Source organism: Ambystoma mexicanum, chromosome 7p (assembly GCF_040938575.1).
Source record: "Ambystoma mexicanum isolate Mex_15411 chromosome 7p, UKY_AmexF1_1, whole genome shotgun sequence".
NCBI lineage: Eukaryota > Metazoa > Chordata > Amphibia > Caudata > Ambystomatidae > Ambystoma > Ambystoma mexicanum.
In genome coordinates, this window is record NC_090939.1 from 194,985,984 (window position 1) to 195,013,364 (window position 27,381).

Genomic DNA, 27,381 nt, shown 5'->3' on the forward strand with positions numbered 1-27,381 from the left:
GGCTGCTCTCAGCGCATTATTTTGTAGGAGTTGGATTTTTTTGATGGTTTGTTTATTGGCTCCTATGTAAAGAGCGTTGCAGTAGTCCAGCCTGGATAAGATGAGGGCTCTGGCTAGGGTGATGCAACTGTCCTGTGACAGGAAGGCCTTGCCAGCTCTAATCAACTTACATGTATATGCTGTGGCCGAGGCCAAGGCATTGACCTGCTTGCTGAAGGAGAGAGTGGAGTCCAGATAGAAACCCAGGGTTTTAACCTCCTTGGCGACAGTAATAATATTATTGTCTATGTTGAATGCTGAGTATTCGGGGCTGAGTTTTTTGAGGGTTGAGGGAGTGCCCAGGATGATGATCTCTGTTTTGTCATCATTCAGGCATAGACAGTGGGTGGCCATCCATGCCTGGATGATGAGAAATATCCTTTTCACCAAGGCCAAATCCTTGTCGTAATCACCGGTAAGCGGTAGGAGAATCTGTGTGTCATCTGCATAGTTAGTGTAGGTGACACCCAGAAGGTCCAGATCATCGAAAAGGGGCTTGGTAAAGATATTATAGAGGGTGGGTGAGACGCAAGTTTAAGTTACTAACATGGTTTAAGTATTTATTTTACTCACTAGTAAACTGTTTCTGCATACCAGTCACAATTCCAAAACCTATATTTCTATTAACAGTGTGTGCTAATAGCATTGTATACCTCAGCAGGGCTAATTATCCCTTTGGATAATGCCCGTTCTCCAAATGAGTGCCCTTGGCTTTGCCTCAGGCCATAACTCGGTGGCGGGTCCTTATCAATCAAAAAAGACCCTTCCCTCGGTCTATAAGGCTATAATAATATTCTCCACTATTACTATCAATTGGAAACCTGAAAGGTGGGCCAAATGATCAAACAGTTTTATGATGTGTTAGTCCATCCTCTGACATCAAAACGCCTGTGAGGAATTTCCAGAGGAGGCATCTAGCAGCAGGCAACCCCAGCCAGCATGTACACAAGCAACAGATATGGCTTGTAATCTACTAACGTGAGTCACCTAGGGTGCTAGCCATGGCTTTGTCCCTAGACGCGCATCCCTACTGATGTCACTGGAGCGCATACTACCCTGTAGGTGTTCACGAGAACAACCCTGCAGTCGGCCCATTGACATCATCCACATCAAATGATGGCATGGGAAGAACAGGAAGTAACCTTTCCTCCCCAAGCACTATCTAAATGTGTTCATTCTAACCCAGCATTCCACACTGCCATCTGTCAGTCAGTGAAATCCAGTCAACCCCACTGACAACCCACATCACACGTCTCACCACAGGACATGCTCAGTCTGTTACTGGGGTATTTTACCACTTGGTGGGTGGTTCTCATCATCGGCCAGTTCAGAGCGACATCAGCAAGGCATTGTGGGTATCTAATTAGTACCAATCGAATCCTTTTGCATCAGAAAATTGCCTTTGTCTTATAGCGCAGGTAGCGTTGCAACATGTGTGACTAGGACAAACTGGATTCCTCTACTTTCAAGCATGTTTAAACCCGTCATCACTGAACACATATATACATATTTAGCATTGTTAACCAAAACAACATTGGAAAACCAACCATCAGAACGCGGAATAATGTGTTACAGGAAACCAAAATCTCCCAAACACCTCCTTGCATAACTGTACACATGACATTAAAGGTCCCAGAGCTGTTGAGCCGATGATCTCCGAACCTAAAGATAGTGCCCCATTTCACATGCTTAATTAATCCTGGATTTTCGAATCCTTCCTCTTTCGTTGTCTATTAGCCTATCATGATTCTGCTTAGCATTTCGAGGTTTAGACTCCCACAGACAACATCTAAAGGACAATTAACATATTGGCGCAATTAATGCACCCCAGGAGCGCTACAGGGCCTGGATGTTAAGTTTAGCACCAGCAATTTGGCACTTAAAAGAAGAGATGTATTATAGCCTAAAAAACAGCTTATGTATCAGTGCACTTCATCTGGGGCAGTGGAAAGGTCACTACAATTGATGGCCGAGCATCCTTTGCATCAATTGGAATTCCTGCCTCCGACGTGATTTAAACCATTGACTGTGACATATTGAGCTTCGCGACCGAGTGTTATCCCTTAAATCAGCGCTAATTTGACAAGGAATTGACTAGACCTCACAATCCCCAGCCTTAGCATATTGCAGGACATATATTACCAGCCAGGGAGGATTTTGCTTCGAGGGGCCATAAATAGTGCGGCGGTGGGTCAGGCCAGGGTTCTAATGAAGTGGATATCGATAACGAGCCGAAGGCTGTCCGCTGAGTGCTGCCGATGCAGAATGGCGTCGTGCAAATGGATTGCCCGTCGTGGCGGAAGGAAGTGGCGTGAGGCTGAGCAATGGGGTCCCGGTTGCAATTTTGGTTGTCGCTAACTCTCTTTGTTAAACCAGGCTGAGCTGTGGGAGATGCTTATGAATGGATATTTGTTTATGGAGCCCTTAAGTGAGCAACTCATCTATAGTTGCCCTCAAGTTCGGTCCGAAATCTGATTGAGGTATTAAATATCATTCCCCATTCATTTTATGAGCATATCCCCACTCCCTCCGCCACTAGTAGGAGGGCCATGATTTTTGCATTATGTAAATGACCTGCTGAATACCCACCTTACACTATATAGCAAACCTTACAAAATCTACTATAACTTTCATGCTTCTTTTTTAAATGATATGCATAGTGCTCAGTGCAGACCTCAATCACTTCTTGGCATGTTAGTAGATTTTGGGGGTTCGGGGGGTCTTTTCTGTTTTCTTATTAGAGCAGCTGCTGTCATTCCAGGCATCAATCCTTAGGGAACCTAAACTACATACGTGAAACATGCTATGAACTTAGAGTGCTTTACAGATTAAGAATAGAGGAATAAAGGACAGGACCAGGAAGAGAGAACTTAAACAGAGGTGCCCCCTCCCGCCCCCACAAAAGGCACTCCTAGGAAACAGGAGATGCTGGTTAGGCCCAATACGATTAGCCAAGGGGAAGGGTGCTCAAGGGAAACCGGGTAAAGGGAAAATCAGGGAAGGGAGACACTCAGCCTCAGGACCAACAAGATAACACGAGTAATGCACCAGACCCCCCAATAGATAAATCTCGACACCGCCGTAGGGTGTGGAGGAAGATGAATAACTGTTCCTAGCGTGTCCCCGTACACCATTGAACACATCAAATAGGGCTAGACATAGGGTTGGCAATAAGAAATCAGACAGCCCAACGAATTCCGCAGAGGCTTAGAAATCATGACCACTCAGGGAAAACCCAGAACGGGCAACTAGGAGGGGAGACAAACATCCTGGCTGCCACTCGTGACACAGTTGGATGTATTTCAGGGGTAGGAAATGTGACACACTTGGACAGATTTCAGGGGTGGAAATTGTGATGCACTTGGGTGGATGTCAGGGTTAGGGAATCTGACACACTCAGGTGGATCTCAGGGTTAGGAAATGTGACACACTGGGAGGTGTGATGCACTTGGATGAATGTTAGGGGTGGGAGTTGTGGCACATTTGGGTGAATTTAGGGGGTGGGAGATGTGAGGCGCTTTGATAGATATTCGAGGGGGTGTTACGCACTTGGATTGATGACTGGGTTGAAGGGAATGGAGCACTTAGGTGGATTTCTGAGGGGGGTGGCACACCTGATAGACTCCTTGGGTGGGAGATGTGGTGCACTTAGGTGGATTTCAGGGGTGTGGGGTGTGGAGCACTTGAATATTTCCAGGACACCATAAACTGTACTAATAAACTCACTCCTCTGCATACACCTCTCAAACTCTGGACTTAACACAACCTGGCTTCTACAGCACCACAGTCTGAAAATACTTCACAACACCACAACAACAAAACAAATCTTGCACAACAGCACATGGTGTCCAACTTCCTAAAATCACATTCATACTCAGTGAACAGTGTTTCTGAACTGAAGCTGGCAATAGCCCCTCACAGCTCGCTTGCGCATTTCCAGCTGAACAATGCTAACCACCCACCCTCCCTCCCTCCTTGCCTTACAGATCTGCCTGAGCATCTAGAGACCACACAAGTGGAATCGGTGTACGGTACAAAAACCTTTTACATTAACATTATAAACTATGCTATTTATTGGTGTCCTTGGGCCATTGTCAAGGGCATTAAGTATTTTGGGGTGAAAGTCACTTGGGACAGGACTTGGATGAGGGGAACTGGCCTCTTCTTAACTTCTTGCCCTGTTTGTGAAGGCCCACACTAGGATATACCCTTTTCACTCTGGGAGACTCTCTGAGCAAACCGAAGAAGGACTGTGACTGGAAGCATCAACATGATGAAAGTGAATGTTATCCTAAAGGATTGCTAGTGGTTAGCAGAGGCTCAAGCATGTTGTTGTAACTTGGGTTATGTGTGCATCATGTCAAGGATAGGAAGATGAGCAGAATGTGGTGAGGTCATATTGGAGTGCTGGTGTGTGACTGATATGTGCGTTCCAAGTGTGGCAGTTGGAGCTTAAGGCTGGCTGGATTGGATGTGCCAGTGTCTCTGTACTTACCAACATAGATGGAATACAGTTACTTACCATTTTACCTGTGATCTCTGGTGTGGTACATTTCAGGAAGACCCCCATTGCTTCACCTGTCCACCTATTAACTTTTTACTGTTCTCCCGGTGTTAAAAGACCTCTCGTTAACATAGTCTCCGATCTATTTTTGTAGTAATTTCGGGTAAGTTATTCATCAGAGGAAAGCTGGTGGCTTGGTTTCCCTTGAGATTACTGAAAGGTCATTTCTGGAGGCCACCAGTTGAATCAAGGACAGTCGGACTGTGGGCCCTCTTTCTGCACCATCTGTAGCCTCACAGTCAAACCATTGTGTACTGTTACGCAGGACAATGCAGAACCTCGCGGCATGATTCACAGCGATTTGCACCGGCACGAGAGCATCTAAGTTCCACCCCTGCTGCCCCAGACCACATTAGTGAAGACTTAAACTGGAGCCAATCCCAAAAGATCTATATCATGTTTGAGATTCCAGTGATGAAATCTGTTTGGTTCACGTTTTCTCATGTGCACCTCAAGGGTGCTCCAGTGTGAGGCTTTGGGAGTTTGGTACAGAGAGGCAGCTGCAAATCTGATATGCTCACAGTACTTTTCCAATTTGCTCCAGTGATTGCTAATTGACCCCCTGCTGAAACAAGCAATAATATTAAAGAGTTAAGCATATGATCTGTCCGTAGTGTATCATAGGCAATCTAGCACTCTCTCTGTCTCTCCCTCTCCCTATCTCTCTCTCTCTCTCTCTCTCTCTCTCTCTCTCCTTCTCTTTCTCTCTCTCTCCCTCTCTCTCACTATCTATCTCTCTCCTCTCCCTTCTCCATCTCCCTCTCCCTCTCCCTCTCCCCTCCCTCTCCTTCTCGTTCTCTCTCTCTCTCTCTTTCTCTCCCTTTCGCCCTCTCTCTCTCTCTCTCTCTTTATCTCTCTCTCTCTCTCTTTCACACTCTCCTTCTCTTTCTCTCTCTCTCTCTCTCTCTCTTTCTCTGCCTTTCACCCTCTCTCTCTCTCTGTCTTTATCTCTCTCTCTCTCTCACTCTCTCCCTCTCCCTCTCCCTCTCTCTCTGTCTCTTTCTCCTTCTCTCTCACTCTCTTTCCCCCCTCTCCCTCTCCCCTCCCTCTCCTTCTCTCACTCTCTCTCCTTCTCTGTCTCCCTCTCCCTCCCTCCCTCACTTTCTCTCTCTCTCCCTATCTATCCCCCTCCCCTCCCTCTCCCTCTCCTTCTCTCACTCTCTCTCTCTCTCTCTCTCTCTCTTTCTCTTTCTCCTTCTATCTCTCTCTCTCTTTCTCCCTCTCTCCCTCTCTCCCTCTCCCTCTCCCTCTCCCCTCCCTCTCCTTCTCTTTCTCTCTCTCTCTTTCTCTCCCTTTCGCCCTCTCTCTCTCTCTCTTTATCTCTCTCTCTCTCTCTCTCTCTCCCTTTTGCCCTCTCTCTCTCTTTATCTCTCTCTCTCTCTCTTTCTCTCCCTTTCTCCTTCTCTCTCACTCTCTCTCTTACTCCTTCTCTCCCTCTCTCCCTCTCCCTCTCCCCTCCCTCTCCTTCTCTTTCTCTCTCTCTCTCTCTTTCTCTCCCTTTCGCCCTCTCTCTCTCTCTTTATCTCTCTCTCTCCGTCTCCCTCTCCCTCTCTCTCCCGCTCCCTCTCTCTCCCTCTCTCTCTATCTCTCTCTCTCTCTCTTTATCTCTCTCTCTCTCTCTCTCTCTCTCCCTCTCTCTGTCTCTCTCTCACTTTCTGTCTCTCTGTCTGTGGGTGAAACGTGGATATGCAGGGGCTCATTTGCTACACCCAACTCCACCGTCTCTGACAGGAGCGCAGCCAGAGAAACAAAAAATGAAGATGTTTTGAAGAAGGGGGTGTTAAAAAGGGATTATACAATTACTGTGTCCCGTTTATTGTGACCCCCGAAAATGCTGACCTTTCTTTTTATTTGGACCCCCTTTTCACCCCATATATATGTGATGGGATGGATACAGTATATAATGGATGAAGAAAGGGATGGTAGGGGTCTCCTCCCTCATATATATGAGGTGAAAAGGGGTTTGTAGTCAAAAGAAAGTCAGCATTTTCGGGGGTCGTAGCAAACGGGGTGCAGTAATCACATGGATCCGTTAAAAATAGAACTGTCTTGTTTTTCACCGATCCTTCCTTTTTTCCCTCTAATTGCCTGTGTTCTCCTTGCAGTTCCGGGCCCCACCGCTGGAGTGAAAGCAGCGGCCGCCTCGGCTTCCATCGTGTTCGTGTCCTGGCTACCTCCCCTCAAGTTAAATGGCGTCATCCGGAAGTACACCGTCTTCTGCTCCTTTCCGTACCCTACGGTAGGTTTGGCCAATTCTCACTCCCTTCAGCCATTGGCCTATACGCTTGATGTGTACCTCTGGCAAACCGCTCTAGTGTGCCTTTATGTATCTGGGTTTTATATAGGAGAAGTCTGCTAGGTAGCAAGCAAGTGCTGTGCGTGCCATTCAGGGAAATATATTGGGTAAAGAAAGGGATACAAAATGTGGCATGTTCTGGCCATCAGGGTGCAATGTTATGCAGAAACGCAAGGATCGTGGGTGGCACCTAGGCATTGACTGTAGAGTAATATCTTGAGTGACTTCCTGAACTGCAGGAAACAGCATCTTTATGTATACCCCAGGGGTAAACACTTTAGAGGATCAAGCAATCGGGACCTCTTTATATCATTACACAGGAGTGCATGAGTCCCTCTGCCGAGAACAAACATGGGTCCAATACCCTGTTCTATGGAATTTCTTGCCCTCAGGAGGGTCTACAAGTCTTAGCTCACTGCACCCTTCAGCGCAGAGAAATAACCATTTGCATATCAGTCTGGTCCCACCCACAGGGGCAGTCCAGCACCAAAATGCTAGGAAAATCTCCTCTGAACAAGAGAACCATCAGCAACCCCAGACATGCGTATCGGCATTGTTAGGCCTCAGCAGTGAGGTGAAGCTGAGCCTCTCTAAGGCACAGTGAGCATGGGGTCCACGTCTGGATTACCCTTGGTCACTTAGGGTGTAACCCCAGGTTTTGCAAAATTGTAGTGTGGTAGCCCCTTTACTGAGAATGAACATGGGTCAGATACCCTGTTCTATGGAATTTCTTGTGCTCAGGAGGGTCTACAAACAAGTTTTAGTTCACTGTACCCTTCACAGTGGAGAAAGAACCATTTGCATATCAGGCTTTGTCCTATCCACAGGGGCAGTCCAGCACTGAAATGTTAGGCAATTCTCCTCTGAACATGAATACCATCAGCATCCCCAGACACAGGTTTCGGCCTTGTTGAGCCTCCTCAGTAAGGTGAAGCTGAGCCTCTCGTTCCTTTTAGTTTCTCATCTTCTGATGTGTCAGATCACTGTTGCAAGATTGGTGGGTTCAGTTTGTGGTGGTTTAATATATGTTTGTAGACCAGGCTTTTAATTAATTGATTTTGTAATGTAATTGTGTTTTTGTAGAGAACGCCTTTCATCTTAATTGTATATGTGTGTATTGTTGTGCCTGTATTGCTTTGACATTTTACTGGCATTGTTTTGCTAACAGTTACTTGGAAGTGATTTCATGTTACTGCGTGCAACAGCAAAATGCAGGTTTTGTGTAGACAGGGAAGACAGTGCATTTACAGTGCCGTGTGTTAGGTTGTGATGTCCTTCAGAGCTGATGCTTAAAACGGAGTGATAGTGATACGCAAACAGTCCTGTTGTTCAGCCATCTGCATGACAAGAGGAACGCCTTTATTGGAAGAAATTGGGAAGGGCTGGTGCTCAGTTTGATGAGCTGGTGTCATGTTCAATCTGAAGCCATGGAAAGATGGTCTATTCTGTATGGTGTTGTCTACTCAAAAACTAGCCGGAGGAGAGGCAGATTGACCCTCAGGGAAGTGCCAGAAAGCCCACACCTCTCTTCTGACTGTAGGTAGGGGAAACGGCAAAAAGGGGGGAGGCAGACATGCCCTTAGAGAAATACCTGCAAGCATAAACCATACTGCTGATTGGAGGCTGGGGAATAGCAGATCTGGTTTTAGGGAAATACCAGCAGGGATAAACCTCCCTTATGACTGAGGATACGGGTGGGCAGATTAACCTTAGGTAAATCCCAGAGAGCATAAACCTCCCTTTTGTCTAAAGGTCGGGGGAAGCAGACCTACCCTTAGGGAAATCCCAGCAGACATATATCACCCTTCCAATTGACGGCAGGAGAAAGGAGACTTACCCTTAGGGAAATGTCAGCCAGGATAAGCCTCCTTTCTGACTGAAGATAGGGGTGGGCACATTACCCTTAGGTAAATCCCAGAGAGCATAAATCTCCCTTCTGACTAAAGGTAGGGGGCAATGAAACCGACCCTTAGGGAAATCCAAAAATCACCTTTCCAAATGAAGGCAGGGGACAAGCATACCTACCCTATGGAAATCCCACAAGGCATACACCACCTGTCCAATTGAAAGCAGGGGACAAGCAGACTTACCCATACGGAAATCCCACAAGGCATACACCACCTGTCCAATTGAAGGCAGGGGACAAGCAGACTTACACTGAGGGAAAGATAAACCTCCCTTCTGACTGAAGAGTCGGGCAGATTACTCTTAGGTAAATCACAGAGAGCATACATCTCCCTTCTGACTGAAGGTAGGGGGCAAGCAGACCTACCCTTAGGGAAATTCAAAATCACCTTTCCAAATGAAGGCAGGGGACAAGCAGACCTATCCTTAGGGAAATCCCACAAGGCATACACCACCCGTCCAATTGAAGGCAGGGGACAAGCAGACCTATCCTTAGGGAAATCCCACAAGGCATACACCACCCTTCCGATTGAAGGCAGTGGACAAGCAGACTTACGCTTAGGGAAATCACAGCAAGGATATACCTCCCTTCTGACTGAAGGGTGTGGCAGATTACCCTTAGATAAATCCCAGAGACCATAAACCTCCCTTCTGACTAAAGGTCGGGGGGAAGCAGACCTACCCTTAGGGAAATCCCAGCAGACATTTACCACCCTTCCAACTGATGACAGGAGAAACCAGACTTACCCTTGTGGAAATGTCAGTAAGGATAAATCTCCCTTCCGACTGAAGATAGGGGTGGACAGATTACCCTTAGGTAAATCCCAGAGAACATAAACCTCCCTTCTGAAGAAAGGTAGGGGGCAAGCAGACATAACCCTAGGGAAATCCAAAAATCTCCCTTCCAAATGAAGGCAGGGTACAAGCAGACCTAGCCATTGGCAAATTCCAGCAGGCATTAACCACCCTTCCAATTGAAGACAGGGGACATGCAGACCTCCCCTTAGGTAAATCACAGAGAACATGAACCTCCCTTCTGACTAAAGGAAGGGGGCATTCAGACCTACCCTTATGGAAATCCCAGCGTAGAGGGCAGGTATATCTACCCTCAAATAAATCCTAGCAAATATAAACCTCCCTTTTGACTGAAGGTGGGAGGAAGGCACATCTACCCTTTGTGAAATGTCTGCAAGCATAAAGCTCCCTTCTGGGTCAATAATATCTCGACCCACGTTTTGGGGGATGAATAGTAACGCCCCCTAGTTTTTTTCTAAACACAACTTGAAATGCCTTGGTGATATCTTTTGTTCAAGAAAGAATCTGTGTGTGTATCCAGCGAGAGAGCTTAAAACATATCTGCTTCTCGCATGTAAATCCATGATCGAACCTTCTTGCTCCAAATGGATTGTTGACTCCCCTGTACTCCCATGTAAGGCATGTTAATCATGTTTCCATGGACACGCATAGAATGCAGTCGGGGGCAACTAGTGTGTGAACATGTTGCAGAATTAGCCAAAGCCATTTGAGTGTTTCCATAGTTGGTGCCCTTGAGCTGTAGAAAGAGCAATTAATGAATGTATTCCCCATGGTGTGTGACCATCAGCACTGCCAATACAAAAGCAGGCCTGCCTATGCTATGCATACAATGATATGGGGTGTTTATGCTTTTCCCGTGAGCTGGCCCATTTGCGGTAAAAATAGAACACACGAGATATATACACAAAAATGCATGTATAATTTATAAAAAATAGAAAAGAACATGGTATTACCCAAACAAAAAATAATGTTTTCTAGTGAAGGTGGGCGCGGTCAGATTACAAAAAATGTAAAACTATTTTATTTTCAATTCCAGTGCAGTCGCACAGACAATTCCCCACTATAACATTGTGCCATTATGTCCCGCCATAGCATGTGTTGTAGTGTGATTCTGCTCGCCAGTGTCTCACTGCACTTTTTGTGCTACTGTGATGTTGACCCCTGGTGCCCTATCAAAATATGTGTCCCATTGTGAGTTTGACCCATGGCCCTAATGCACCTAGTACCCTTCTGGCATTCAGCTCCCTTGTGTCAAATTGTAACTCGCTTGTCTGGCTCCTATGTGCCACACTTCAACCTCACAGAATGCTGAGAACATTGTATATAGGCACATTATACACCCAATAAATACAAACATTGCTAGGGAACCCATCAGGAATCCCCCCTCTCTGGAATCCCTGCTCTAATTAATCTCAAGCCCTGCCTAGTCGGTGCTCACAGCTGCATTCTCAGGGAGGTCCCGGGAGGATAGCTCAGCGGCAATGTGCTCACCTTGGAAACAGACGACACGGAGCAACACAGGTTCGATTCCCGTGTACGTGCTTAGAAACCTCTGGGTGTTAAGCGTGTTATAAATATGCACCTAAGATATATTCCTGTAACAGCGCCTCGATGCCCCCGGGCTGATGCTCCCGTGCTCTGTGAGCGCTTTAGAAATGCAATTTAAAAATGCAAAATGCAAATAAATTCTCCCTGTGTTTTCCTCTGCCCCACCCGTGTACCCCACTGTCATCCAGAGCCAGTTGCTGCACACACACTGTTGCTGTACACACACTGTCCATAGCCAGTGGTACCAGTCTGCACCAGATGCCTCAGATTGCCCCAAGGGCAACACTAGCAAGAGAGCATCTAATAGGCATCTCAACTCATGCACTGTCACTGGAACTTTGCTTGGCGCCCTAAATTATCCACCAGACCCTCCAATAAACTTCCATCATTTCCATTCTCATGCTCTAGGCTTGGGACAACAAAGCTACTCACATACAGACACCTGATAACAGACATCTGATATCCCTCCCACAGACATCAAACATCAGAGCATTACAACTCTGGAACTAACGTGTATTGCACACAAGTCTCCTTTCTGGATACAGAGGCCTCTATGCCAGTGGTAGAAGTGTACCAAACAAAGTAGTGGAACTGTGGTCTCGGTCAGGGGAGAGTGTGGATGGAAGCACAGTGCAACACGTGACAAGGTGTTGCAGCCGGGGGATTGCAATAGTCTAAGTGACTAGTCACTAAGGCCCCTATTACAACTTTACACTTTCACAGGAACTGCATGGACAAATCCACTATATAGAATGGTGAATGTGGTGGCAAAAAGTAGAGGAATGGTAAACAGAAAAAAAAGTGGAACGCTGCTCCAGACTGTTCCCGCTCACTTCGATCACTGCCAGGGTCGGACTGGGGCATAAAATTGTCTCGGGCACCAATGAAAAAGTGGCCCACAGTTGCAAATGGGAATTCATTCCTTTCGTGATGCTGTTTGAATAGTACCCAAGGGGGAAGTTTTTGAAAAATATGATGCAAATTGTACATTTTAAAGAATATTTATTCAGCAACACTGGTCAAAACTATTAGCGACGTAGTGAAGTAACCCATCAAACTAGGCCCATATTGGCCAAAAAAGTGCCCCACTTTGACCCCAAAAACGGGCCCACTCCAGCATTTTGTGTTTTCGCTTCGGCCATGGGCATATGATATCATATGATATGATATGATAGGGCATTTGTAACGTACCTATACACAAGTGTTTCAAGGCGCGACGAGGCAGGGGGGGAACAAGGGGAGACAGACAACGATCTTACTAGGCTAGGTGTCATTCAGATCGCGCAAGTGCAAGGGTAGAGGGGAAGGGAAAAGTGCATGGGGGAAAGGGAGAGGGGAAAGTGCAGTACAGGGTTATAAGCATACAGCATACAGGATAAATAACAAGGGCCAGCTGGTGGCAAGTGCGAGGTAAGTGCAGACAAGTGCTGGGAAGGGGGGCTGTATGGATACAGACACAGTCCCGTAGTGCAGGGGTTGCCGTGGAGGCAGTGCAGGGGAGAGTGGCTGGGCCGAGAACGGTGAATGGCCCAGTTGCAGATTCAGTGCAGTTTCAGTAGTATTAGCAGGGGAGAGGGGGAGAGAAAGCGGAGGCAAAGAGGAAGGTTTTGAGGTGCTTCCGGAACCGGAGGTGGTTCTCCTCAAGTTTCAGGGAGGTAGGAAGGCTGTTCCAGAGGGAGGCCCCTGCAGTGGAAAGAGATCTGCCCCCAACTCGTTGTTTGGAGAAGCGGCTGACCCTGAGGGAGTTGGAGGCGGATGAGCGAAGAGCTCGAGAAGGAAGATATTTAGGAAGAGAGAGTTGAAGGTATTTTGGCCCAAGGCCCCAGACGGCCTTGTGGACAATGCAGAGGGTTTTGAACTTGATCCTCGCAGTCACTGGGAGCCAGTGTAGTGATTTCAGTCCTATAAGCCAGTTCGAGCCTGATCACTGCTCCATGCGCTGTGAGCAGAAATCCTAGGAAGAGACGTGCACACAGAGCTCATAGTACTTCAGCTCTGCATCCCTCAAGGCAGTAGGGAAACTGTCTCGCATGTTCCCTCACTCCCCGCCAACCTAACCATGACCTTTCCATTTCACCAGAGCAACTGGGGACCATGAAAATGGATGCCGTGTGTGGTATTCATGCCAGTAATTATTTGTAATATATTTTTGGACATAGCATAACGTAATTTGAGTAGAAGAGTAAATTATAATGAGAAGGTAATGTTATGTTGAATGGATTTTGTGGAGCACACACAGGATCAAATCAGCATTGTGGTGCTGGCATAAACTGAGGATCAGCTCATATCAGAGAATATGCAAGAAATAGCCATATTTCATTCGGAACATCCGTAAATTCGTCACAGATTGAAAGGATAATGATGAGGCATTCAAGTCTCTTGCCGCTAGATTTCAAAGGATCTCCTCCTACTCCTGTCTTCTTAATCCTTGGGACAGTCTGAAGGTACATTAGACCTGATCACAATGCTCTCGCGGGATTGTAAAGTTGTAGGCGCTTTGAGAGAGGTATGATATGATATGATAAGATATGATATTTTATTTGCATCGCGCTCATACACATGTGTTTCAGTGCGCAAGATCGACTAAGGGTCTGAGTATTCCTGTGTGTGAGACATAATGCCTTAAAATAAATTACATATGTTTTGAATTGGAAGCCAGTCCTAAGAGCTTGGACCAGATGAAATTTGATCATGTTTTTTTTATTGCAAGTGTGGCCTCATTTTGAACCATCGTCCATCGGGTCAGTGGGTAATGAGGCAGGCTAAGATATATTCTGTTCCCATAGCCAAGGTGTGATGAGACAAAAGCATTTATAACCAAAGCCTTATGTGGATAAGAATGAGTGGGAATCAGATGTGTCAATTTCCCCGGATGTCAAAATCATGATTTCAATAACTCCAGAAACCTGAGCAAACGTAGAAAGATAGGCATAAAAAATGATTGCAAGATTCTTCACGACTGATGATAGCGTTAACAATCACTGAGAGTTTGAGGGCAGCATATCTAATTCCATTGGTTTCTTCAAGGATTTCTGTCTAATTCGGATTAATCTCCAAGGATGTTGCATCCATCTCCTTGTCAATCCTTTCGAGGCATTGTCTACGTCATCAGTTAGGGATACCAACATCTAACTATCATCCACATAATTCATAAACCGGAACCTATAGTGTCGGCTGACAAATGCCAGCAGACACAGATAGATATTACACAGTAGATAGGAGAGCACAAAGCCTCGAGGTTCCTGAAGATGTAATGAGCGGGAGGGGCAAAAGAAGGGCCGTAAGTTTAATACTTGCGTACGAGAGAAGAGAAAGTATAAAAGGCCGTTGTAGTCGGATCCACATATGCCATTCTCTTTAAGTGGCTTCATCAGGGCAGAATGAGCCACTTTATTAAACGGGCTCATCACAAAACTGTACCTGTGCAGCTAGATTGAATAAAAAAGCCAGTTGATCCTTCCACTAAACAAGGAAAAAAGGAACGATCAAGGATTTTCTCACTGTGTATTCATAACACAGGGACCTAAAATTTCTATTAAGACAAAAACTATATTTGAAAAAAAGAAATTGACAGGAGGACCCAAGGTCCATTATATACTAACTATACCCACCCCCCACACACCACAGTCACAGTGGTAAAAATGCTACAACAGAAATTATCGGACAGTTGGTTTTTAGAAGAAAATCTGCCCTCTACGGAAACCGAATAAAAGTAAAAATTGTTTCACCTAGAGGACAGTCTTTTTCTGACATATAACAAAGTATTTCTGACCAAAAATCCTTTGTTGTCTTTTAGCAAACTATTAAAATAAAAATACCCGGATCTCATTGTGGGACTATCATAGCCAAGGGAAGATTTGGGTACTAGCCCTCCCTTTAGGTGCAGTACGTGGTAACCCACTTTATTAAAAGCCATGTATAGGTCCAGCAATACGAGGGCTGAAGCATTTCTTTCTTTGACCTTCTCACACATTCATGGTAGAATACAGGTGGTCACAATCTCAGTGGTGCATCCTGCTCTGCATCCCATTGGGGAGGATCCAAGGTGCTGTGAACCTCTACAGGCTTACTTATGTGTTTGGTAACCATTTGTTGTGCGAATAAAGGAAGCTGTGAAATGGGGTGAAAGATGCATGTTCTGGTTCAGGCTGGGCTTCTACAACAGTGGGTCAAAAGTCGGCCTTCTTCCAAGTACCAAGCCTGAGGAGAGAGGCTCATAAAATATTTCTTGACCCAGTCCTCTGCCTAACGGGGAAAGATTTTGGCGGAATGGTGTTCAGGGTAGAAACGGAACACTGAGGGCCCGATTCTTATCTTGGCGCAGTGAGCATGCTAAACAGCATGCCTCACTGTACCTTTTCCTGATGCCCAGGCACCAGGCCTATTCTGAAGTGGGCCTGGGCGTCAACGCAGTCAGCGACAGTGCTCTGTCTGCAATCCGCCTGTTTTCTGTAATAATAGGAGGATTGCAGTCTCGGCAGCATTTTCGTTCAATTGCACAGTAATCGCAGCTTAACAAAAGTGCCGCATAGGAGTGTTCTGTCAAAATTGCTTTTGTATTATATAATAGCGTAGCCCAACCTCCAAATGTGTGGAATGTAGGAGGGCTTCCTTGGGGTGAGATCACTTTCAGTACTTTCTGCAGAGGGTCCACACTTTGAGATTCCCAAAGTCCCATTCCATAGAGGCCTACAGATATCACCCTTGCATGAGCATCATTTTAAGTGGCTGAGCCATAAATGTCCTTGCAAAGGTAAAGATTCCCTCTGATATTTTCATGCAAATATATGACCATGCATGTAAGTTCCTACAGGTACTCAAATCGCTGCCAAAGTGAGCCACAATGTTTATAGCCAGTGTCTTGGTGGAGGAAAAAATGTAGCAGTGAAATAAACAGTTTGCTTAAGTGGCTGTTCACAGATAAGTTAGATTGTAGCAAACAAATGACCTACCCGAGAGCTCCTCAAAGTGACTATTGTGTAATCACCCTCATACACGTATATAATGTCTGTCTCCTTCCTCTATTCTGGTGTCACTCCTCCACAACAGTGAAGAAGAGATAGCGTATATATCTGTGGCAATTTCAGCCTGTTGCTATTGTGGAGTAGTGTCTCCAGAATAGCCGAGCAAAGAAATGATTCCCGAAAATGCCAGTTGCTATATTGATTTTCAACCAATCCTACCAGCCTGCACACAGGTTCCAAAAATGGTACTTTCTGTGCTTTCATGGGGAACATGTGCATACTTTAGAATAGGTATTAATTACCATAAACGTCAGAAAGCCTTTATACAACTTTCTCGGTAATTAACACCTCGTTGAGAATTGGCCTCTGCGCGGCTTTGAGAAGAGCTTCATCTTCTTCTAAGGTAAGGTGTTGAACATGATCCAGGGCGTCTTGGGGACCTCGCTCATTAGCGATGGTAGTTTCTTTCACAGCTGAGTAAATCCGCTTGGATCAAATTGATCCTACTGCTAAAGGGATCAGCAATCTGGTCTGCCATGTTCTGGGAAGGGGTCATGATAGATTCTGCAGCTTGAGGGCTACACATGCTGTTTAAGATCTGACATAGTTCTGCTAACATATATTAGTTTAATTGTCAATCTGCATAGATATGAGGTTCTTTATCATGCTATGCATGGTTGACTTGTAAATGCACGTCTATTTTCTATACAGGTTTCGGCCACGTGTCTCTGCTTCCTTTCCAGGTTTTCTAGTTGGACATTCAGGCCACGTTAACCTCTGGTGTATACGGATCAGGGTTGGAATACCGTGACGGAAATGTTCGAGAGAAAAGACAGACGATAGTTTTTCCCAAAAATAACCTTTGGTCTTTTCTCCCCTGAAACTGTCCAACTTGGCCCCTGCCCCCACCACACCCCACCCCCCTACTTACCTTTCAGCGGCACACTTTGCTCTGTGCCACCGACTCGCTGTGTCCCTGCAACACCTGTTCCCTTTCACTTCCGTGATCGGGAAAAGGCGCTGCAGGGTCCTTTCTCCTTTCCTTTTTTTTAAATTTTTGTTTTTTACTTTTTTGGGATCGGCTGCGGGGGACACTCCTGCAAACCCCGCTCACAATATAGTGATTAAGGGTACGGGGGACACCACTGCAGCCCCCGCAGCCTTTAGCACCAAATGTGGGATTTGATCGAACTTCTCAGCCGTTCAGAATTTTCAAACGGCCGAAATTCAGCCAGATCTCCCATTTAGGCTTTTATTTACAGGCTTTTTGGACGTTTCCATGTATACCACCTGCTCCTGTTCTTAAGTTCTCTGTGATGATGAAGTTCGACTGGTGTAAATTCCTCTGCCATTTGAGTTACACACTTATTTAAGTATCCAAACAATGAATAGCTTACGGAGCTTCTATTTCCTCTGGAGCATTTGCCGGTATCTTACTGCATTGTCCGTGACGCGGTGCCAAGCGCATCATTTCAAGCCACAGGAAGAAGGATTGAGAAGAGGATAAACCAAGATATCAATTCTTGAACAGATTTCGATCTTCGAGATGGGAGCGTGACTTCCTTGAGTCTTATAGTACATTTATAGAAAACTGCCCCTCCCCCACCACGGTTTCCCTAATGTGAATGAGAGCAGATGTTATAGTCTGGGGGGAGAGCGTCAAGGAGCAGAGATGTGTGTGTATCAGATAGCCAGACATTAGTTATAAATAAGATAGAAATGGGTTCTTGGCAGGTGGGCTAGCATTTAATAGCCTACATGTGATGGACGGTGGGGATTCAGCATTGCGTGGCACTGCTCGCTTGCGTTGCGGCGCTAAGTGGATGATGGAATTGATGAAACTGCTGCGTTCAAGAGAAGTGGGGTTACAAAACAAAAACCCTTAGAGGGATTGAGTGGGAAAGATTATGGACCTCATATCAATTTACCACCAAATTCCTTTACCATTAATGCCATTCAGTCCCATGGATTTAGCCCAGGGTCACAAGTGGCGGCACAGTGGTTACTCCCCATTTTTTGGAGTCCATAGATCTCCATGGGCATTTTTAGCAAATTTACCATGTGGTAAATTCAATGATAGTTGGCGGTAAAGTGGTAGATTTACCACCAGCTTTTTGCTGGTGGTAAATCTCCCATCTTAATGTCAAACTTGTGGTACGGTGAATTGGTAAAGCGGTGCTGAAGTGGCATGGTAAAAGAAGTACCGTCACATACAGCCAAAGGTCACTACACCACCGTGCCTTCTTTGAGTCTGTGAATTGTGTCTTCTGTTTGGGTGCATTCAAAAGGGAAGCCTTGAGCTATGCTCTGAAGTCGCCTGTTTCTCTGACAGCACACGATCAGAATCTGTGGCTTCCGGCCCGGCCACGGCAAGAAGCCGCCAGCAGAGAAACGGCCTTTCATCAAAACAAAGGTAAAACACCATGTACACCAATGAGCTAGGAGTGAGTCGAAAAGATTGCCCCTTACACATGCCAGGTAGCACGTTCCCTAGTGTATCCTAAGTGTAAGTTTAATGGCGGCTGCTCATATCTAGAGAGTTTAATAATAATAATTTGCACTTATATAGCTCTACGAAGCCTTAGGCATCTGAGCGCTGCTTGTTATTACCCAGGGTGTGTGGTGCTCATTTATAGACCTCGGAAGGATGAAATGCTGAGATTGGCTCTGCCGGGATTCGAACCTGCATCCATAGGTTCTACTTGAATGTCAAAGCAAGCCTCTACTCTAGCTGAACAGCTAAAGTTTCAGCGCTGGGTAGTCGCACTCAGCCACCCAAAGCGAACTTTGTCAGGTGCCAGATCTCCCAATGGTTGTGTACCCCTTGCACCGGAAGCTTTTACCAGCAATTGATATGTCTAAATAGCATGTTCCATCCATGTTGCATCGCAGCACAGGAGAAGGGGTTTCAGGTTCTACTGGCGGGACATCAAGACAAGGGGATGCAGCCTTTTCTTCTGGGTCCCCTGGAACCTGAGGAAAGAAGAGCGAGCCCACTGCCACCACTCCTCAATCCACAGACCCCCCCCCCCTGATCACTGCAGGAACTATGATTCTAAGAGCGGTGCATAGCCATCGTATTCCACTGCCCTTGTGAGAATGGAGGCCACTGCTCTGGCAAGCTGTCAGAAACCTGGCTCCCGCTCTTTCAGGGGGCCACGCTGTAAAGGATACGTATGGTGAAAGTGAGGGAGGCGGAGGTGGGGGTGCATGACGCCTGCAACCCTATTTCTTTTTTTTGTGGCTATTGGGTGGTGCAAATGCACACCTATTAGCCTAAACTATTGCATTCGAGCACAGCTGGGTGGGAGATGGGATATGAGGAGAGACACAAAGCTTATGGGAGTCCTTTGGTTATTTACCCACTCATTGACTGCCCAACACCATGCTAATCCCTATGGCCATTGTCACCCACCTTCTTCTCCTGCGTGCTGAAAACACAACCTCCTGTGATTTCTTTGAGCTAGCTTTTTCAAGAAGTAACATCAAACATTCTGCTCAAAGTTCCTTCCAGTGTTATTTTACGGCAGAGTCTTTCGAGTTAATGGCTTTACTGTAGCTGTAAATGATCTTGGTTACAATAAAAATGCCCTAACCAAGTGTGCCTTCAGCTACTTGATTTATGAGTGTGTCTTTCACTAAAGACGTGTTAAAACATGAATTGGCAAAGCCAACGGTTATGCCTTGTGTCTAGGAGTTAGAAATATTTGACAGGTATTGCTATACGTCCAGATATTCACACCATGTTGCCGCTGCTACCATTAGTGGCAAGTTAGCAACATTAGGGCAGTGCCTGACAGATGCGTATTCTGTGCCCACACAAACGCCTAAACTGTTGGCATTGCCCTTGCTTGTTTTTCATGGGGGACAGCCTACAAAACGAGGGAGATGGGGAGGGCGGAGAGCTGCACACATGTCTTATTTTGGTTTGGGATAAACATAAAGGGGGTTGCAGAGGGTGGCAGGACCCCAGCTGTGCAGGTTCCTGTTGGGTGCTCAGATGGGAGAGGGAAGTAGACAAGGGAATTAGGGCTGGCACTGGATGGGGAGTATTGTTTTCTGTTTGATGTGGGCAGGGAGATTTCTTATGCTGTATGTAGTCTCCTCACCCCCTCCTCCCTGCAAAATTGTCCTACGGACAGTACAGAGGGTAGATGAGGAGAATGAGGGGTTGAGGGCATATGCAACATCAAATCACAGGTGGGTAGCTATAACCTCTGGGGTATATTCTGCCTTGGGGACCCGAGTGACATCGCTGCCATTGTCTATCAGAAGCCAATCAAAATCATTCGGTAACATATTTCTGGCGAATGGTTCTTAGATGAGGCCTGCCAGGAGCGGCGCCAGGAGCGGCGCCAGGAGCGGCGCCAGGAGCGGCGCCAGGAGCGGCGCCAGGAGCGGCGCCAGGAGGTTGTGATGGAGAGCCCTTGTTACGGGTGTGCTCCATGGACCGCATTGAGTAGTAGATTCATTTGCATTTCACCTAGTGCACAGAAGTGGCCATAAGCGACAGCTGTGCGCTTTGAATATCACCAATAATAAATACATTGAATACTAGAGAGCATTGTTTTTTTTATCAACAAAGTATATCCAAGGGTATCATTTTAATCCATGTATTGTATTCTTTTGGTCATGTATTAATTATTTTAAAAAAACATGGTTTGATTTTTTTTATGTCAAATCTCTGAAATACACTACATTGGAATTAATTCAATTTTAGACGTCAGTTCTTGCTATGCAATGTAATTTGGTCTTCGCATACCGTGTGTGTGCAGCAGAGGGCGCTCTTTCTCCTTTGATAGCATTCAGAATAGGAGTATTTCAGCACTTCGTTTGCTGAAACCTTCTCAGTTGACGTTTCCCTGTAAGGGAGACTTGGAATGCTGAGTTCAAGGCGAAAGCATTCTGTATTCTGCGATTCATAGTTGCTGTTTTCCCAATTAAACATGTAGGCCCATACATGTCAGCTTGCAAGGTGCTGTTGGCTAACACGCCAGCACCGTATAGAGATGCACACATCACTCACGACACGGCCACAAAGATAGTCCCACAAATTAAGATTTTGTCTCCGAGATTTGTGTAAACCTTTCGTCACAGCCACGAATTCCAGCAGGACCACCTCAGCCCTCGATTAATTGAATACCTAGTTAGTATGGATTAATAATACCTACAATTGCAGTGCTTAGAAGACACCAGAATGCAGCATTATTGGGTACAAATGTGGCGTTATTATTGGACCACAGTACTGCTATGTAGATTCAGGAGATATTTTGATGTTGAGCTTAACCACGTTCATCTGTCAAGCTGCTCTTGCATATGAGCTGGCAAACATGTGTCTCGGGAGGATAGCTCACAGGCAAGCGCTCGCCTTGGAAGCAAGACCACACGAAGCAACAGGTTCGATCTCCTGGGTCCGCACTTAGAAACCTCTGGGTATTAAGTGCGTCATAAATAACCTATCATATTATATCATTCACAAACTGCAGCACACTAGTGGTGCATTGTATTTGAGGCCAATTTCACAATGACAAACAAATCCCAAAAACATTCCTGAGTAAGCAGAAATCAGTGATCTTCTCTAGACGCCACAATGTACCATACGTCCCTCATCCCTAATCTGGCTGGGAGCATAGCTCAGGAACCACGTGTTCTTCTTGGAAACTGGACAACGCCGAGCAGCATGGTCCTGCGTTTAGAGGCTGGAGCCTGGCATGCAGCGTGCAATGGAAATCGCATTCATTCTTTTAACTAATTCGTGTTTTGTGATGAATTGACTTCTGCTTTACAGGAGTGCAAGGATGAGTAGAGGCTATAGCGCCCACTCAGCCCTCACACTTCTACAAACTAAAAAACAGTGCAATCATAAAGGCAAAACAGGGCACAGTTAGGAGATATACCAGCCTTCCCGTTTTGTGGTAACGTGGGCCGAGAAAAGGCTATACTATCAAGAGGGGTGTGAATGTGTTTCAGTAGCAACCCAACAGTGAAGTATAACAGTCCAAAATAAAGAAATGTCCAATCCATGTTCTATAAATACATATATATATATATATGGACACACAGGAGGAAACGCGCCACTAGGTTGAAGAAAAGCACCCTGAGTCAATCCATTGGTCCAAGGTAATCAAAAAAGGGGAATCAAACAGCGTAACTTAATGAAAACAAAATGTATTGTTTAAACAATATCTTCGTGCAAAAAAGACCACATATAGTAATTGCAGGACACCAGTAAAAGGCAGTCCTGCATGATGTGTTTCGCGCTGTACTAAGCGCTTGTTCACATATACATCAGTCGGCGGTCGAGGGTCGACAGCCGTTGAGCTGGTACCAGGAGCTGCGATGAAGAGGCTGGTGCTTCAAATTGTGACTCGAGCAATGGAAGGCAGTGGTACTTCATTGGTTCGAGCTGAGGCAACATCACGCTTCAGCGATTGTGGTGCTGTGGCAAACGGAGTCAAACAGTAAATAGTGGTTCAGAGAGTGGTGAATGCCAAAGGCAGCTTTGAAGGGTCCTGGAGGCTCACTCGGTATCATACACCCTTGATTCACAGCTCGCAGACACTCGGCATATAAAACAAGGGATCTTGGCTATTCATGCTTTCAAGAGCGATGCATCCCACTACAAGGTCTCAAGGCCCAAGGCTAGTCCTTTTTCCAGTGTTCCCAAACAAGGGGAGGCTGGCACACCCCTTCAGGGTTCCTGCAACATGATGAGGTCACAGGCAACAAGGTCTGGCAGAGATGCAGTCTTCTTCCAGCAGCAAAATTCACCCAAATCATCCCTGGGGATGGCTAGGGGACAGAGTCCGCCTCTGCCCTCACCTCACAACTGGAAGACTTTAGAAAGGACTGCTCTCTCATCAGGGTCCAGCAAAATCTTCTTGCAGGGTTGCATTTCAGAGATGATTCAAAGTGGTTTGCATCCCCGTTAAGGTGGATTTCCAAACTCTGAACTGGTGGGCTGAAGTTTAGGAGGCCACCCTCAGTTTATTGAAACAGGTGAATCTTCTGGATAAGCCCAACCGATCTAGGTAGCTTGGCGTGCGGTCAAGACTTAGTCTCAGAAGGGGTGAGAGTGATCGGAAGCCCACAATGAGCACACACAGAAATGAACCACAAATTACTCGTAGACAAGTGTATAGGAAAAATATCTATACATTTATTGCAGGCCGGACCAATAGACACAAGTAACTTTAGCATGCAAAGACAGTTATCACACAAAATCCTTATACTATATAATAGAAACACATAAAGTTTCCTGATGCACTACAGTGGTAAAATCTAGCCACAACCTGTAAAGAGATGGTTGAGTTAACACAGTTCTAGCATCAGGCAATTCTTTGGAGTCCGTCCCCTAACTTTCTAGTTCAGCCCTAAGATGCGTGGAGCGTGGTGCTCAACAGCACAGTTGTAGCAAAAAAGCAAGTCTTCTTGGGAGGGCTGTAGCAAGTCAGGAAGGGGCTTGAGACAATGAAGAATTGGTTCCCACTATTCAAGAAGGCCTGTCCCTTGGCAGCAAAGCAGTGTTCAAATGGTGAGAATAGCTAGGGAGCGCAGGCTAACTCAGCCAAGTTTGAAAACCTTTTAAGGGATACTCATGCGTAAAAGTGATTGGTTGTGCTAGGGAGCCCCCGGTAAGGGATGCAAGTACTCACCGACCCCCGGCACAGTCCGGACCAAACTTTGGCAGTTTATTTGAGGCCATGAGTAGGTTCGAATTCTGCAGTTTTGCTGTGCTCTAGCTCTCAGCGGCTGCAGGGGAGGATGATCGGCAATGACGGGACAGTTGCCTTTTCTCAGCTTCAGAAGGAGTTATGAAGAACATTCTGATGCAGCAGTTTTAAGGGCACAGGGGAGCAGAGAAGCAGGGGATCTGCAGCGACCGTTACCAACAAGTAGTGACGTGGGAATCACAGATGCGGGCAGCATTATGCACTCTCCTAATTCGGGCCCCAGATGAGCTAGACCTGCAAAATGTGGCAGAAGAATGCACAGGACCATACACAAGCTATGTCCCAAGTCTCAGGTTTGCACTCTAGACGGCAGCAGTGCTGCAGGATACCCGGTGGTAGAGCTGGACAGTTCATCGGATGGCCCAGGAACACTACCAAAGAGGCTCGCTTGTTGGTAAGAAGGGAATGCTGAGTGTAGTTGTTCTCTCTACTCCAAAGGGGCAAAGCGCCTTGGAAGGCCTTCTTGGTCAAAGAAGAAAGCAGGAGTCCAATAGGACAGCAGAGGGTGAAGGGTGCCAAAACCTTCTAAAGCATCTCAGGTGGTTTCACAAGTCTGTTTCTTCATGAGGGAGGCTTGGCTCCTTCTGTAGTTTGGTAAGAACTCAGGTGATCGACCTGGAATGGATACAGAGCCCCTTTTTTATCCAAGATTAGCTTTGTGCAAAAATCGAGGACTTCCAATCGAAGACCTGCTCTCTTGCAGGCATCCCAGTGCAGGTGCCTTTCCCCGTCTTACTACGTGTGAGAGAAAATAAAATAACCGACACTACCCCTTGTCGGGGAAGGAGGCACTGAGACCCGGCTGCAAGAGTTCAAAGGATGGTTTATTTCTCCAGCTAGGAAATAACCCAAAAAGCCCTCCAGCCCCTCATTACATCACACTTATATTTATATTAATTAAAGTAACTCTAACAAAAAATACTAAATGGATCCGATTGACCAAGCGGTGTGGTGCTGTAGGTGTGGGTGGCATCTCTTCCTCCTGGTAACTGAGTTGCTGACGAGATGACGGACGTCAAACATCTTGTGCTCCACGCAGGTCAGGGTCCGGTCACTGTGGTCACTACCTAAGCTAATATGTTACACACTAAATAACAAATGATTTAAAACATTTTATGCTACTTGTCACATTTCTACATAAGTCACACACAATGATTATTGTCAGTACAATTGGGTCATTCGTGGCTTTAATTGGAGGCATTGACCTTATTGTGTAGAAGAATCAGGCTGTGTTTCACATCTTTTCCTAGGTTTCAAACTCATTAGTACAAATAAAAACATATATAGTAGTAAAAAATGCTTAAGGTTAGTAAGGAGTGTATTGGGTGGGTTTCGCAGCACAGGCGAGGGTCTGGCACTTGAAAGAAATACCTTACAGGGGGTGCAGGGTCAGGATGGCAATAAATTGTTCTAATGGGGGTGGGTGGCTTGCACGTTTATGAGGATGAATCGAGCAGAAAGTGCTTAGCTCATTCTGGTTCAAATGCCGGTTCTCAGACGAACAGTGATCTCAGAGGAAGAAAACTGTAGCATATTGATTGTTGCAACTTTCTCCAGCTTCAGCGTGAGAATGGAAGCGCAGAGCTTGCCTTCACAGGGGGAGTGCAAGGGTGGGGGCCAGCCAGCTGCCTGTGCGCCTTGTGTGTGTGTGTCTCTGTCCTTGGCTGCTGCGGTGGAAGGGAAGCTGAGCATTGCTGTACTATCGCAGTGAGGCCTGTTTACCCAAGATGGAGTCGAAAGGGGGCACAAAAGATGGATGCCCCGTGTCCTGCTCAGTAGTCCCATTTATGCAGCAGTCAACCATGGTTAACTTTACATAAGGGCAAGGGGCAATCCCACTACCGGAGGCACGTGGTCCAAGCCTTGTACTGAGGAGCGTACGACGCGAGGGGGCCTTAGGACCCCTCGCTCCCATACACCAGTCATGGTCCAATCACAGCCCACGGTTGTTTCAGTCATTCAGGCACTCCAGACATCCTGGCACCAGCAGTGTAGATTGGAACCAGACAGCCCCAACCCGCTTCCTGGGCACACACGTGACAGGCAGAAGCCCGCAAAAGAGATCTGTTTTCACGGGAGACTGCATACCTAAATAAGGAAAACCCGGGTACTCGACCTGGGTGAAGGCAAGGGACAAAATGGCCATGGGACAGAGAAGACTTTATGGCTCTGCCATTTTCGGTTCTGGCCACAGTCTTGAACCAAACGCGTTAAACTCAATATGATTCAGTGAAAAGAAGTAAAACATTATAAAAAGTAACTGCTGCCACAAGTTCATCCCATGCACACTCGTACAATCACCAAAACATCCTTTGAGGGTGTCTAGGGCCATAAAACAAAAAGAGGCTCCGGCGCATGGTACTGGAAGGTACATTGTGCACTGTTAAAAAGTTACCAAGAAATGGCAACATATTTAAAGACTAAGGGAAACATAGTTTCCCAGTACTGACAGTCTGAAGGACATGTCAGTTTCCACATAACAAGTGACCAAAAGCCCAGGGGAGTTCAGCTGAAGGCTGGGCTCCACTGGAAAAAGGCAGGATAGGAAAGCCAAACAAAAACAAAACATTTGGGGGGTCCATAAATGGAGGAGAAATTGTACATATATGAAATCTTTCCTAACAGTCCCATTCCTTTGAAAGTGAAAGTCCACAGCTGATTGGACTAACGCTAGGCCTGCTTTAGGGATTCAATCCCTGCTCTTGAAATGAGTGGACTTTGCCTGTCTGAAATGCCACCCAATGTGCTTTGTGCTACGGGAATTGGACGGGACAGGAGAGAGAGAGAGAGAAACACAATGGAAAACCTTCCCCAAACCCATACAGATGTCTCCCTGTCTAAACTAACCCTGCCTCCTTCGCTTCTCAATAGAATCAAAAGCCTTTAGAAATGCAGCACCCTTTTGTGAGGCCTAGAGTTTTGTGAAGTGAGGCCTAGAGTTTTGTGAATGGGTGTGCCCTTTGATTCTTGTTGCCAGGGCAGCTTCCTTTGGAGTGACTGTCCCTGGGGAAAGTGTGTTACCTGCCCTTCCAAAGGATCAATGAGAGGCAATACCGGAAAGCTACAGTCCTGTCAGCGGGCAGGAGGAGCCTTGTCGGCAACAAATACACATAACCCTTCTACAGCTGTACTGGGCCCACAGGACTGACATGTGTGATATCAATTTAATGTGGCTAGGATAATTTTGAGAGATGCAGGCCCCCATGCCCTAACTCAGGTATGACTTATATTTACAGTTTACTGTGCAAACAAGACAGGATCGTCAGTTATGCAGGTTTTGGAACAGGGGTGCATACCGTTAAAGCAGCCCTTTGCTGCAGAGACTCGGCTGTCATTGCAGCTGTGAAGATGGCACCTGTGACCTCTGAACCTACCCTCTGCCACTGGAGGGCAGACGCTGCAGAGCACGATACTGATGCGCCAGGGCACAAGCACACACTCTGCTTTCGGCATGGAGCTTTATGAAAGGGATATCTGATCAGCAGAATTCCCCTCCTGAAATGGAAATACCCCCAT

General features: G+C 46.3%; 1 protein-coding gene across 3 annotated transcripts in view; it reads left to right on the forward strand.

Annotated features, from left to right (window-relative positions):
- Nucleotides 1–27,381, forward strand: part of DSCAM (DS cell adhesion molecule) — a 1,793,910-nt gene that overhangs the window by 1,321,239 nt on the left and 445,290 nt on the right. For all 3 annotated transcript variants that reach the window (XM_069636048.1, XM_069636050.1, XM_069636049.1), the window contains exon 20: nucleotides 6,709–6,842. In XM_069636048.1, coding sequence (XP_069492149.1) covers nucleotides 6,709–6,842 — 134 coding nt within the window. The remainder of the gene's footprint in view (nucleotides 1–6,708; nucleotides 6,843–27,381) is intronic.